At 39.3% G+C, this 15,328-nt stretch overlaps 1 protein-coding gene across 2 annotated transcripts in view; it reads left to right on the top strand.

Moving 5' to 3' along the window:
* Nucleotides 1-15,328, top strand: part of LOC139122123 (KH homology domain-containing protein 4-like) — a 78,274-nt gene that overhangs the window by 22,406 nt on the left and 40,540 nt on the right. For both annotated transcript variants that reach the window (XM_070687520.1, XM_070687521.1), the window contains 2 exons: nt 9-180; nt 8,154-8,264. In XM_070687520.1, coding sequence (XP_070543621.1) covers nt 9-180; nt 8,154-8,264 — 283 coding nt within the window. The remainder of the gene's footprint in view (nt 1-8; nt 181-8,153; nt 8,265-15,328) is intronic.

Here is a 15,328-nt window from a genome sequence, read left to right as displayed (position 1 = left end):
TTTGTCAGCCGGAAAAGCAAGTGGGATCAGCCGAGTGGCCATGGTGAATCATTAGCAACTGCAGCAGCCATTAGTAGTCTTGAAGCTGCATCAGCTGCTGCAGCTAAAATCAATGCAATGTTGATAGCAAAGGGAAAGTTAAAACTTCCAGCTATTGATAATAGCTCAAACAAACCAAAGGTAAGTACAGAAATTAATTCAATTTAACTTTCTTTCAAAAGAATTATGGAAGATCCAATAGATTACCCTTTTCCTGCCAGACAGTATCACTTCCCCATCAGCAAAGTCAGTAAAAAGCAGTATTGAGCCAAAACATGACCTATTTTCACCCACTAGGCTTGGTCTGTTATAGCATCTACCAGTATAGTCCAAAAAAATCAAATTTACAGTATGTATGTTTTCAACAGCCTTCAAATGTACAGTATTATGTTAAAATACACCATATGGAATATGTTGTGTTTCATTAATTTTAACCATCTTGACCTGGTGGTGAAATATAGACTTGGCAGGAAAAGGGTTAATGCTTTTAGCTTTTTGCATGCTGTATGCCCTTATTTAGCTGCAGAAGGGGATATATTGAAAACCACACATTTACTTTTTCTGAAATTTAATAGTGGAATGGTCACTTTTGCAAATATCTCCAGACACATATTTTTCTTTGAGACATTTTTTGCTCACGTGTTCGCACATGTGAGCATATGTCGTAGCAATGCCTGTCTGTCTGTGTGTCTGTCCGTCTGTCTGTGCGCTCGATGTCTCGAAAACGGCTCATCAGATCAGAGTCAAATTTGGTACATAGATTCAGTTTGCAGATGGCAAGAACAGATTAGTTTTTGGTGGGTGTGGCTTGCTTACTTTTTGCTCATTTGCATAATAAATGATTTTAGAAAAGAACGGCTATACATTGAGGACAACTGCACACAAGTTGATTAATATTGCTACAAATGTTGATCACACCAAGGTATATCAGAAGTGGGAACCATTTAGGGGTGACGAGAAAGATAATTGCTAATTTGCATATTTAATGAACTTCGCTAATTAGGGATATATATATCAAACTTGCTTCATATATTGAAGCTACTATGATACAATAATATTGAAAGTCATTGAGCATTTTTACTTCAGCCAATTCCTAATTTGCATATTTAATGAACTGTCCTAATTGGGGATATATATCTGAATGAACTTGATTGCAGTTGTTGAAACTTGCTATGTACATCAAAGATACTATGATATAACATTATTGAAAGTCAAAAGACATTTTTACTTCAGCCAATTCCTAATTTGCATATTAAACAGTGTTTCAGCCAGCATGTGGCATTGCGACATTTGACGCAATTTTTTTTTGTTTTGTTCTGATAAAATAACCATTGTGGGTCACCATGACGAAATCTGAGTAGGCCATATTTTAGTGGCTATTGAATTTTTAGACAGTGCCTCTTGGACAGAAAAATACAGCTAACAATAAAATGTTGTAAGATGTTGAAACAGTTTACCCTCCTTCCTACAAAGTTGCAATGTATTGAAATAGTTTACTCTCCTTATTACAAAGTTACAAATTCCCTGGTATGTAAAACAAACATTATTGCTGTTCAATACTACAATACATCTGACACAAATGCACAACGTCCATGAATACACTGAGGCTTGGTTTTGCCTAGGTGAGTGCCGCGTACCGGTCGTCCTACAGTTCAAGTTTTACCTACATTGCTTGCATCAAAATTTGGCCTGCAGCTACTCAGTTTGATAGTAAAAACCATAATTTCTAAGGAAACTTTCACAAACAGAGTCATTGTACAAGTGAAAAGGAGAAAAAACTGAGGTTTTCTGAAAGATCAAATCTGGGTCATCTCACCTGATGTCATGAATGAAGACCCCTGAAGTACAAAATTATGGTTCAAAAGAAACCACCTAGAGAGGGCGAATAGGTACAATCTTATGTTAAAAAGAAATTTCTTGGTGACCTCCAATTTAAATGGCATTCAGCTTGACTGTCAGTTTTAAATTATACTTTATTAAAGGGGAAATTTACCCAGACTTTCTTAGGTAATCAGGTCGTCATTTAGTGAAAAATAAACAAAATAGCGTTGGTTTCATTCACTTTCACTTGCGCGTATTAGCGCAGTGGCCACAAGCTGAACGCACGGAAACCGGAAGTGACGTATCAAACTTACTAGTCACAGCGGGTCCAAAGCGAGGTCACTTATGACCAAGCTCTTCTACGCCAAGTAGAGTACGCGTACGCGGTACGCAAACCTCAGCGCTCGACTAAAAAGCATAATGGCGAAGATAATCGGTAATAACTTCAAACCTGAACGAGCAATCGAAGATCCAAGAATGACATCGTCAGAAAGTTACAACGACTCGAGTTCGGAAAGTGACTATTCTAGCTCCGATGACGAAGTTCAAATTACTCTCGGCGATCAATCATGCCTGTCATTGTCAACCCAATCGCTGTGAAATTATGCCGACACTGAAGTAATGCCAATGCTCTAAAGAGATCGACATTAATTCTAAAAGTGCGAGCATTTTTAATGTGTTACAGAACACCTCAATGTAGCCATGATAAGTCTATAGAACCAGCGGTCCTGTCTACAGCGTTCCGTTTCTAGTGCCTGAGCGTACGCACAGTCCAAGATGTACAAGCAAAGCACTTGGGGCTGGATATGCCCCGGGCAGTTTTCTTTTAGGCTAGTAGTTCAGTAGTTGGACTTGCAACTTTCGGTAAAAGCAGTCCTTCTCAAAGTGGTATTCGCAGAAAACTTTATTTCTGCTCGACTTTAACATCGACACCGAGTGCTTGGCCCCTATATTCTGTAGCCATTCTATACACTGTAAGTGTGCAGCTTACAGTTACACACGTCGACTGCTTCAATGACCAAGTTTACGACGTCACTTCCGGTATTTTAGTACACCGCTGTTTGTTAGCCAGTGAGTGAAAGTGAATAAAATCGACTCGAAAGCCTTTCAATGACCATATCTGTTTAATATGCAAAATTAATTTTCAGGGTAAATTTCCCCTTTAAGAGTCATGGCAAAGGGAAATTGTCAACAGTACTTGCAGTAAGCATATTCATTTTCAAATCTTCACATTTGAGAGCTGCAATTTTGCATGGTAACTTAACATCGAAGCAACAATTCAAAAGTAGAGCTATTAAAATTGTCCATTTGGCATATTTCAAACTGCTGTAACTTATACAAGTAATGGTGTGATTCTGAATGATTTTAATATTTCTGCAGATTCCACCAGTTTAATGATATAATAGTGAACATCACTATACATTTCTTGATGATATCAAAATATAATAAATGAAAATATTTTTTGGCTAAAATGTTATCATAATCTTTGAAACAATGATTACTCTAAAACATTGGGAAATTAAATGAACAATATCATTGTGTATTGTTTTACAGGATTTGGGTTTGGCCAAACCCTTTTTGTCTCAAGAAAAATACTTATGCTTAAGATGCTACACGGTACGTGAAAGTACCCATGATGCAATGCGATTTGTACACACGGAGATCGGCCTGCCCGTTATCCCCATTGCGCGTATGCACCCATAGAAACACGATACAATAGTTGAGTACATGCAGATACAGTCATCAGCGCGTTGCGATCGCCTCGAAAATGTTTAGACTGACAGTGGAAGTTTTTCTTGTATTCACGTACATGTATTTATCATCGGCCAGATATAAGGATTGAACTATTAGCACAAATGCTGCGATGTCTGATACATTGATAGCATGCATTACCGAGTTACTGAATGTCATGTCAGCTTTGGCTACGCGGTGACTGACAGAAACACATTTCGGCGAACGCAAGCTGCACTGAATCGACACCTCTTCCAAACCAGCAAAGCTGTTGACGCCGGGTGTGAGGGTTAAATGGACCGCAGTTTTCAACAAGCGATCGTGAAAGTTCTGTAAACTCTTCAGTATCCTGTGATCGTGCAGAAACAGCGTACTGCGTAGCGCCTTTGTAGTTTTACGTACGGCCAGTGTTGTTTACATCAGCCGGTCCCCGGGAGAAGACGGCAACGCAACCCTAAAAACGCATCGTAACAAAGAGGTTTTGTCAACAGTTGGCAATGCAAAGCCACGTTCCTATCTGTTCTAGTCTTTACAGTTCAAGGACCGTGCAAAAATGAACATTGATTCATATTTCGTGCGATCGAGAAATTACATGATTAATACGGGTACATAATACACAGATACAGCCAATGAGCCATGTCATTTGTATTTGTTTCAGCGCCGTGTCTCGTACGATTTTAATCCCGGCACAAGCGAGCGTTGAGTACAGTGCATGTGCATACAAAAGCAAAATTATAACATGGCAAAGTACATTTTTCATTCCGATGTGACTGTCTGTTTTCAAACTCTATCTCCTCCCTCGATTTTGGGGTCAACATAGGCAAGCAGTATATCGTTGGAATCGTATTTAGTTGCACGACAATCTAATGTTGACCATTTCTCAAAATCCACGTTTGTAATCGAGAAATAGCCAAACTTCCGTTAAAAATCTCATTTTTTACTAAATAATTGCGCTGAAATTTCCAAATGTCGGTAAAATAAAAATCTGGGAACATAATTTTACTCGGAGCAAGCATGGCAATTGCGTATGCACTCTTTCAGGCATCATTGATAAAAAACCAGAGAAGAGATAGCTAAAAATATCCCCGAAAGGACAAAAAAAATGAAAACTTAACGACAATTTTCAATGATATGGATCTTTGGATAGAAAAATGCTATGAAGATCCGGAAAAAAACTGAAAAATGTACGTCTTTCGGGCTATCACATTGACGTAACTGCGAACGAGGATAAAAGTCATGCGTACGCATTTGACCTCAATTTCAAGCTGGGGGCTATTTTTAGACAGCTTTAGTCATATTTGTAATGGCGCCCTCGGTGGTAGAATGGTGATCTCTGTGTGTACGAATCGAGTTGCATCATGGGATAAACCACGTACTGTGTGCTATTGAGCCTGCTTGATCACAACTGTGACACAACACCAGCGCCTTAAACACCACAATAATTGTATCTACATTGCCACTATGCTACCCAATGCTTTCTTCTGCATGGAAAATTTTTATCTGTGTGGCTCACAAAATTTTCGTCATGACTTAAAAACTGCATAAATTTGCCACATTAGGAGCTTGTAGCTTAAATGTATTAAGTTGTCATTCTGTGAACACTGACTGAATGCTACAGAAATATTCTGTATCTGTGGTAATATACACTTCACATTGCTACCTGATTTTAGAATTGCCACCTAATTTTATTTTTACCACCAGAAATGAAAAAATATTTCTATTACTTTAATGTCATAAAACACAGATAATTAATGCAATAAAAACTGAACAAATACTTCTTTAATGTAAAATACAAAACATCTTGATTTGAAAAATTAAGAACTCCTGAATACCAAGAAAGTTGTTGCCACAATTGAGATCATAAACTGCCTAAAATTTGTTCAAAGTGGCTACAAGATTTTTGATTTGGCTAATGAGTTGGCTAATCATCTTGGTGACTAAGGGGGAGCCCTACAGTTTATGTGCATACCATGTGGTAGCTGTAAACTTAATGATACTGCAAGTTTCATGTTGAGTGTTCTCCCTAGGCCCTTCAAGCATCACGTCTCCGTGACGCTTGCCTTGATCGCCGTGACGCTTGCTACAATGCCCTGACGCTTCAGATTTTTCCGGACACCCTTGATTGACAGCCCCACTTGACAGCTCACTGTATTCATTGGCACGGGACATCTGCCAAAACTAGCCTTATCAACATCGTTTTTAGTCCTGAATAGACTTTTTTGTGTCGATTGACAAGTTTACATTAATCAATTGACACATACATAGGTGTTGAAAAACACCGGCCCAGCTGCACATCGATGTGGCTGTGACTTTGATCATGTTGGTCGAGCGCCATGTCAATGACCGTTTATCAAGTTACGTGGGGGATTACAGTGACGTCGACGCCGTAAAAATGTGGTGGTGGTCAAAGCTATCGGTCAAAATTACGACCCTAAAAAAAAATTTACACTAAGGCGTCTATACCTGATGACAGTTAGTCTACATGAAATCTCCATGGCAGTATTACGAATGTGCATTTGTATTTTAATTATTTTTCTGTTCTCATTGTTGAGACAAACGGTGAAAGTATCAGAGCAGGAGAACGGTAGAGTTTGTGGGCTGCACACGATACATGTGCGTCATATATTACGCTAGGCTGACTTGACCTAGTTTCTCGATGTTGGGGTCACTGTCATTTTACAAGTTTTTTGGCTAATCTTGCAATCGTTCTCTTGCATTCTTGTCATCTTTTTTTTATTTTGCGCAAAGTTTTTTAAAATATGAGTTTGGATTAACTTTTTGGTCGCGAAATGATGTCTACAGTGCCATGCCATGTGACGTAAACAGGTCAGGCGATTTCCAAGATGGCAGTCGATGTGTGGGCTTGAGCGTTTCGCGCTGTTTTCAAGTTCAGGTCTCGTTTCAGGTTCGCTAAGGAGGCAAGTTACTAAAACGACAGGGGTTTCATATGTTGGTGACGATCATTCCTGTAAATACGTCTGAATTTTCTATTATGGTAAACTGTAACAATCCCTCTATTCATTGGGACCGTGACCAATGTGTTTTTTATGTCGCTGGGGTACACAGGCCTGATTGCGTGGCTTCGTTGCTCTGTATAATTTCGTAAACAAGTGACGCAATGTTTCATGGCAAATGTTTCTCTATGCAATAAGAGTACAAGTTGAATTATTACAACTGAAGTTGGACTGCTGAAAGCAAGATGTGACCGTTCAGTTTTCATGTATGAATTCATTGTAGTTCATGGTGCCACCTGTAAACTTAATTGTTTATTCCCCTGATATGTACGTTCATGCAGCAGTGTGTAAGTAAATAAAAGGCATATTAAATGACTACAATTTGCAGTGATTGTTTTGTGTGTGTATGTATTTAAATATATGTTAATGTATGCAAATTAATTATGTAAATTTTATGTAGATTTCCGACATGCTTGCCCTTGATCCTAGGGAGAACACTGTGTTGGCACAATTTTGCACAACACCATTGGCCTTCTGACCGTTAATGCACTCACCTGACTTGCCTATTGAACACCAAATATAGTACCAGGTCATAATGACACATAATGACACTGTACTGTGCTGTTTTATTGTTGTACATTTCATGTCCCCCAAAAATTTAATTTGTCCCCCATTCAGGCCTACTATGGGTCACTGTGTCCCCATGCTAGCAAAAGCTGGCTGAAACACTGTTAAATGAATTTTCCTAATTAGGAGGTGATTATTTCCTGCCAAATATGCTAATTTTCACCACAGAGGTCTTATATCCGCAACCAAATACCCGAACGCACCGTTTATAACCTCAATATAATATGCTTAAGATAAAAACAAGTGGACAAGGTCGTTATTTTGGGCGGAGTTCAGGAGCGCCCAGCCTTATACAAAATCTAAAACGAAAGTTTCAGAACGGGCGCATGTGCACAGTTGAATGCATAAAATAGGGTCACGCAACGTATTGATATTGCGATTAGACATCGAACTTGAAGAATTTTACTTAAAAAAAAAAACGCTCAAAAACTTTTCAAAAATTATGTTGTTGTTACATAGCCTCCGCTGCTTATGAGACTTCATTTGTTGGTTTGTCAAGCTGCACTAGACTAAAATTTAACAATCAAAATCAATCTCAAGCCATAGACTTGTCTGACAGTTTGGCGCTTTGAGCTCTCAAGCTGGCTTTCGAAATTTGAGTGAGCTCAAAAATGTTACGCGGCGCGCAGATCTTCTTGTTGAGAATATGAACCCTGGCTACAGCCAATCAGATTGCCGGATTCCAGCTAAGCATATTATAATAAGCGTTTTTACTTCAGGCAATTCCTTATTTGCATATTTAATGAACTTTTTAATGAACATTTTAATGAACCAAGATTAAACAGTATCAACAGAAAATAAACAGTATCGGGCCAGATACCTGGGGAGAACTCTGACAAAGTGTGCTTTGATGAAACAAAGGAACATGTCTTTTAAGCTCTGGTGCAACAGTTCTTGTTAATAAGTAGTGCTTCATGTATTGATATAAAATGTACATGTCATAAACTGTGTATATCACAAAATGTAACAAATCCTTCACAGACACAGCAAGCTGGTCAAAAGAAAGAAGAACCCATTATTGCTGAGATAGAAATCAATGACGTCCCTATCAGTTGTAGAAATCTGCTGACAAGGGGAGCTACTCAAGATGAGGTCAGTCTCATATGATGTACTTTGTCAATAATTGTATTTACAAGCTGGCTGTTCTGAACGTTTTGGACATAGGGTAGCTTTCCTTAAAAAGTGAGCATTACAAACTTTAAAGAACTTTGTAACTTCTCCTTTGAAAATACTGATTATGTCTATGAATGGGACAATACCAGCTGATACACTTGTCTGATTCATGAGAATTGTTGGAGTTGGCTTTTTCAATATTTTGTAAATAGAATTATGGAACCTGTGGTTTACTTAACCAGATATACCTGTTATTAATAACAGCAATGACAAATTTTAACCAGATATACCTATTAGTAAAACAGCAATGACAAATGTTAACCAGATATACCTATTAGTAATAATAGCAACTTACAAACATTCTTGATATGTGTACACAATTAACGACTTTGTTAGTCCACGCAAAGCAGAGACTAATAGGTTAGGTTCTGTCCATCCGTGGGCATGTCATCAGCGATTCCAGAGTCGTCTTTGAAGCGATCATTGTATAACTGGGCAGAAATATAGTACCCTTTTGCCTCTTGATGCACACTACTTATTTTCACAAAACATCTTAATTTGGTGGCCAAAGATTCACGTTTTGTTGATATGCACAGCTACATTTTCTAAATCTGAATCCAAAATTACTCATGATGTCTGGTATTCAAAGTTAAATCTGAACCTGAAGTCACTGTAAAGTAGCCGATGACGTAAAATATCGGACCAGGGCTCGAAATTAACTTTTTTTCTCGGTAGCCCAAGTGGGCTACCATATCCTAAAATTGATAGCCCGTAGTTGATGACTAGTAGCCCGCAATATACGTCAATTATATCACCATACTTTAATGTCCTACTGGTGCTTTGTATGAACAAACATGAGCTAAGAAGCGCTATTTACATAAATCTGCAACTTCATGTAATAAATCATTTAAAAGTAGTTTAGGAATCGATAGTTTGCAGTGTCCAATGTGTTCAGTGTTCAATCTACAATAAACAAACATTGATCTCCCCATAAACAGGTAAGTATTGCCGATTAAACATTTCATTTATTGCCAATAAAATGCATAAATGATCTGAAATGTGTGGTGTCTTTTATTTTTTTATAAATTCACTCACTTTCGTCTTCGTTTTCATGTACTCCTAGCCCGTGCGGTAAAAAGTCAGGACGCTGTCTCCGCTGACCTCCTTGATACCACATCTCGATTGCGTGATTGAGGTCAAATTCGTTCACAGCTGGCCCATGAAGCGCAATTCTAATCTACGCACACATAGTTTCCGTATTCAGTGCTGCCCGCCAATCTGACTTAATACGGCCCATCAATGAGAAGCCTCTCTCACATTTGCTAGTATGGATAGGTATTAGCATTACTATTTTCACAAGCCACAGGATATTTCTAAACTCGGCCAAATCTTGGCAAAGTATATGCTGCCAAATGTCTATAAACCGTAAACCTGGATTCGCCGCTAGTATCCTGTTGACCATAGTTTTCAAACCAGTCCATGGTGATTCTTTCGTGGACACCAAGCTTACTGCGTTGGTCTTGAATGTAAGGAATGATGACTTCTTGCACGTACAGCGTCATGGATTCTTTGTTACTCCAGTGAGACTCGGTGTGCGTGACGTCCCATGTCTCAGGAAATGTGACGCCTGGATGGCATTGGTCAGTCTTACCGCCATAGAACACTGGAGGGGGCAGTAAAAATCCCGCTTGGCTGATGGCTAACAGCACGGTGATCTGACGCTTACCGTACCATTGATTGTCACATGGTCTGTGCCTTGTTCTTCCAGGGTCCATTCGCCACCGGGGACCAAACTGACGCCAGTTTGGTCCTAGTTCACGATCAAATCACTCGGAATGTTGTGCTTGGCGACAACGCTGTGAACTCACTCGTGGAAAGCAGACTTGATCTGGTCAAAGTCACTGGGGAGGTGCTTAACTCCCTTTGTGCCCTTCCGCTTCACAAAGTTCATACGCTTCAGAAGTGACTTTGCCCAAGACTTAGTAATCTTGATAGAACCACCATACTGTTGAAGTGTTGTTTTGTCTGCGTTTTGCACGATACCTTGTGCAGCAGCCATAACAATTCTCGTGTTGATGACCCCACAATTCAGTCGCACTTTCCATATCCATTGCTGCACCTTGATATCCAGTTCATGACCAAGGAGAACTGGTTGACCTCTTTGACCTTTTGGTAATGACGTCAGGGGAGATGCTGGGTTTTGTCGTTGTCTCTTATGGAAAGAATCTCTGATGCTTTGCACGGTACTTTCAGAAATGGGTCTGCCTAGCTCTTTACTAAAACTTCTAGATGTTTGGCTATCTTCACTGGCATTTCATCTGAGTAGAAGTTGTAGTCACCACGTTTACGTTTGGGAGAAGCTAAACTGGAATCAACAACTGCTTTGTTGGTGGCTTTGGTGACTGTAGCTTCAACGAGTGACACTTCTTCCGCGGATTTGGAAGACCCGGGGTCAAAGACGGCGCCACTTGCTTCAGCAAGCGTGTGAGAAGAGACGTGATGTACATTCATCAGTGTCTCGTAGAGAAGTGAGGTAAAATCACACGGGGAAAGTCAGTTTTTAAAGGGAAACATTCTTTGATCTTTGGCGATCTCTTTTACGTGCCGCTTTCGTCAGTGTCATCTTTTCAAACAATTTGTCATTGATCTGCCACCATCAATTAGTAGTTGATGAATTCACCTTTCATAACCTTGATTGACAGCTGTCAATAAACACTGCTGCGAAAGACTTTTTCAATGCAGTAAGTGTTCAATCAGGAAGTGTGAATCATTTCTTTACAAACAGGTGGATTCGGTGACAGCTCAGCATCCCTGGGATGATTTGATAAAATAGCTACTTCGTAGCTGTCAAAACCGCATTCTTTTGTTCGACATTTTGCTTAGTACTACTGTTGGCGTAACTGCTTTTGATCTCGGCGAAAATTCGATCCCGCGAAAAAATCATAAACCATGAAAGTGCGAAAATAGAGTCCCTCGAAAGTGAAGTATTTCACAGTATTCATTAGAATCTGCTGTTCATACTGCTTTTCAAGTTTCTTCACAAGCAATTCTTATTATCAAAGAATATGGTATGGCTTTATTTAAAGGCAGGGGGATCCTATAAATACCCCCTATCTCCCTGGGCATTCATAATCCAACATGAGTGGCACATGATAACAGCGTCAACGAATGCTCCCGAAAATCTGGAGCTTTCAACAACCATGGTGTAAATTAAAGCATTGTTCCAACATATTACGTTTCGTGAATACTTGTGGCATCACCTTGTTGGCAAAATTCTCTCATTGTTTCCATTTTAAGTTGATTTTTGATGCCAAAACTGCTTCGATGCCGTGTTCGAAGCGTCCAACAAACAATGGATAAAAGCATTCAAACAGCTGCCAATCACGAGGTGACGCGCAAAGGTGCAAAGCGATCAAACATTTGTTGTGTACATCCGATTGATTACGATGCCAACAATGAATAAACGATTCTTACAATTGAGCAAAATACTTGACCAACGTTTACTGAACACGAGTCTCAGATGAGTTCAGACACAAACGGACTATTTCATGCCGTGTGTTCCAGGCGTTATACAGCCTCCCACCACAGCTCTGCTGATTACCATGGACAAAACCGGCAACATGCGGATCCAATTCGGATGGAACACGAAAAACTACTTTTCGAACTGTTTTCGGCCGAAATCAACTCGATTTCGATCTATGCAGCCAACCCAAATCACTCAACCGCTCACAGACTGTGGAAAAATGCTCTCGTGACGTCCAAAACCGTTGTTTGCTGGCGATACACGGTCAATGGCCCATGCAGTGGACGGCCATTGGATACAATCACGCCACGATTTTACAGGTGCCCATGAGCTGCATTATTTTCTGTCGGGTCGGGGTGATGAAACTAAATCGCGATTGCTTCATCTCTGTCAGATTTGACCAAAAAGAGACACTTGACATAGATTATAGCATCAAATGTTGACCGTTCAGACTGAAATATGATGAAAGGTTTGAAGATCGCCGTGATGTCGTTCTTCTCTATACGTTTTACTAAATTGCTCTAATATTATCTGACGTTTTTTTGAAATCTTAATCAACTTTCTTTCCCAACCAGGACACAACATTACCTTTTTACTTTCCTAGTAACTTAGGATTCATTTAATTCGCAGATTCTGATTAATAGACTCTTATGTTCTTCCTCGATTGTCTGTGACTGATTTTGCTATTGCGTTCGCACTCAGGTGTCTTGAAACTTACGTCATTCACTGAAATAGTTTTCGGACAAACTCAAGAAATTCGACAACTACTAACGAATGTTTGGCAAAATTTATAGAGATTAGCAATAATAATTATGATCATTTTACCATCTTTAGCCAAGCGGACTCGCTTGGCGGAAGCAGTATATAACGTTCTGAGTTCACATTTTTACCCTACCGTGTGAGTGTAGTATTCGAACGGGTGAGATCATAATCTTACGCTGTTCCGAGTGGCCTGGAGATTTTTTATAATATGCAATAAATTGACCTTATCAAAATTACTCTGTTTCACAGTGCTTGGATATTGATATTTTTCTATACTTTTTTACTTTTGATTTGAAGTCTTTTGATTCGGCTGCACATGTACGCACTGTTACAGCCGTCATGTGATGACAGGAGTGTGCTTGTAAAGTTGTCGGCAAGTTGTCGGGAAGTTGTATTTAGAGGCTGCAGTTCGGGATTTTTCGAGATGAACAACACTTTATACATTTCCTACATCCTTGAAACGGGGATTACGGTAATCTTTCATGTGATGAACATTTTTTGAACATCTTTGCAATGTGTTCCCACGATGAGTGTGAGCTGATTCTTTGTTTGTAAAAATCGTCAGAAATGGTCCACTGACCGTGTTAAAATAGAAACAGATGTAAAACCATTGCGAGGAAAATAGTAAGAAATTCACATTGCAATATTTGCTGTCGTATTTCTCAGCAAGAATAATCATTTTTTTTCACGTTGTGTATAAGAACAGCAAGCAGGTGTTCGGCGGTCAATTGCTTCTATCATAATGATCTTGATCGCAGCTATTTGGCGAGAAGACAGCGGGTACTTATAATCTCGCAAAATTATTGATATCATGTCTTTGTATAGAAAATTTTCGATCGGAGGCAGCTCAAATCAACAGCCATGGTATATTGGGAATAGTGTTCTCACTGGACACCGAACTACCTGCTATCAAAAGAAAGTTATGTACCATCGGCGGTAACAAATTGGTCGTAATCTTGTCTAATTCTGCCTCGCCTTTTGTACCGTCCAGAAATTTAAAAACTAGATTTTTTTACCCTGACATATAATACAGCGACCTTGCACACTAATGATCATTCCACTGTTTCTGTTGGGATTTGTTGGTTTTTTAATTTGTTCCGTGGCCCCGGTAAGATTTTTTCAATACGATACACAGTTTGAATTTTTTCAAGGTAAATTTAGTATATTCCCAGTTTGTGGGGTAAAGTTGTCTGGAGTGAAAGTTTGTGTTGACGCTGATCGAGTAGACGTCGAGCCCGGCACAGTTGACTGAGATCCGGTCGGTTTGGGGTCGTTTAGTCCAGAAAACTGCAGAGTTCTGTATGATCACCGTTCGGCATTTGGGTGATTTTTTTTGGGGGGGGTCAAAGTAATTCAGTAACAATATACGCCAGATTCCTTGTGTTGTTTTTGTCACTGTCATACGCGTATACGGACGGTTTTCGATTAAAAACTGTAAAAATATCCAGTGCTCGTAAATGCGTGCAAAATTTATTCAGTGACTGTTCACACAGCAGTCGTAAATACGACTAGGATTTACCACCACGTAACAACTGTAAACACCGCACCAACAGTCCATACGAAAATTTTGTGCTGAATCGAGGGAGATAACAATTGCGGTAGGAAAGGTCAGTCCACCATCTGTCAAAGTTGTTGATCGGAAAAATCTTCACTGTTCACAAACTACATGAATGGCTCTAATAGTTGTACACGTAGTTCCATGGGCTTTCCACTGCACTGTCCCTTGTTACGAGCTATGTTCAAAGTGCGTCAAGCTACGAATATTTTCATGTATAGAGTTACAGACATCGGTGAAGTACCGGCTACAATTTGTTCAAAACCCCTGTCTCTTTGTTCCTCGTGTTGTTTTTTGTGTCCCTAACGTCGACTGGCTCTATGTGCGTACAAACATAGCAGTCGGGATTAAGATTTCCTGGATAAATAGATACACTCATCGTTTATTTCGCCTCTGACGCAAAGATACACACTGTTTTACATGTACCACTCCTAGGCCCTGGGATCGATTTCCATACCTTTAAGCAGAATGGTCTTTTTATCTGTCTGATTCTCATAGTAGAAATGATGAAGGCTACCCACAGTACAATTGACATGCAGTCCTGGTTATTGTTGATTCTGTGATTGGGCTTTGTAACCATTTACACAATTTAGTTTGCACATTAACACACAACCTCTTTAAGCTGTGCCCTTTGAAATTACATCACTTGCTCTTCATGCGCCGGACAGTTTACCTCGTGACTATCATAATTTGTGTACAGAATTTATAACTTACGCGTCATTCATACCTGGTGACATCAATAGAAATTCTGATTTAAAAGGTGATGCAACAAAAAATGTATCATGGAAAGTCAAACAAGATCTCCAAAAATTCCCTTAATTGAAAGTCTCCATCTGCAGTGAAAGAAATGTACCTTAATAGGCTTCTTGTCCCTAAAACTCTTTATGTACAGGAATTTCTCTCAAAGTTCTTATAATGAGGTCAGAAATACAGAGCTTTGTAATCATTTTCCTGCAGTTTACATTCTTAATATTCATCAAATACCCTTCACAAGAAAAGAAAGTTAAATTGACTATACATTGTCAGTTTTAATTTTATCTGCACTATTGAATCCTCACATCATTATGTAAGTAATTAATCCATGAAACTTGATATCTTTCACTAAGTTATCTGTTAACAGAAAGATTACCGTATTCCTCCGATTCTAAAACCCCCTTTTCAGAACCAAAGGTGACGGAAAACATGTGGGGGGTTGTACAAACG

This window comes from Ptychodera flava, chromosome 21 (assembly GCF_041260155.1).
Source record: "Ptychodera flava strain L36383 chromosome 21, AS_Pfla_20210202, whole genome shotgun sequence".
Classification (NCBI taxonomy): domain Eukaryota; kingdom Metazoa; phylum Hemichordata; class Enteropneusta; family Ptychoderidae; genus Ptychodera; species Ptychodera flava.
This window is presented reverse-complemented; position numbering and strand designations above follow the sequence as displayed.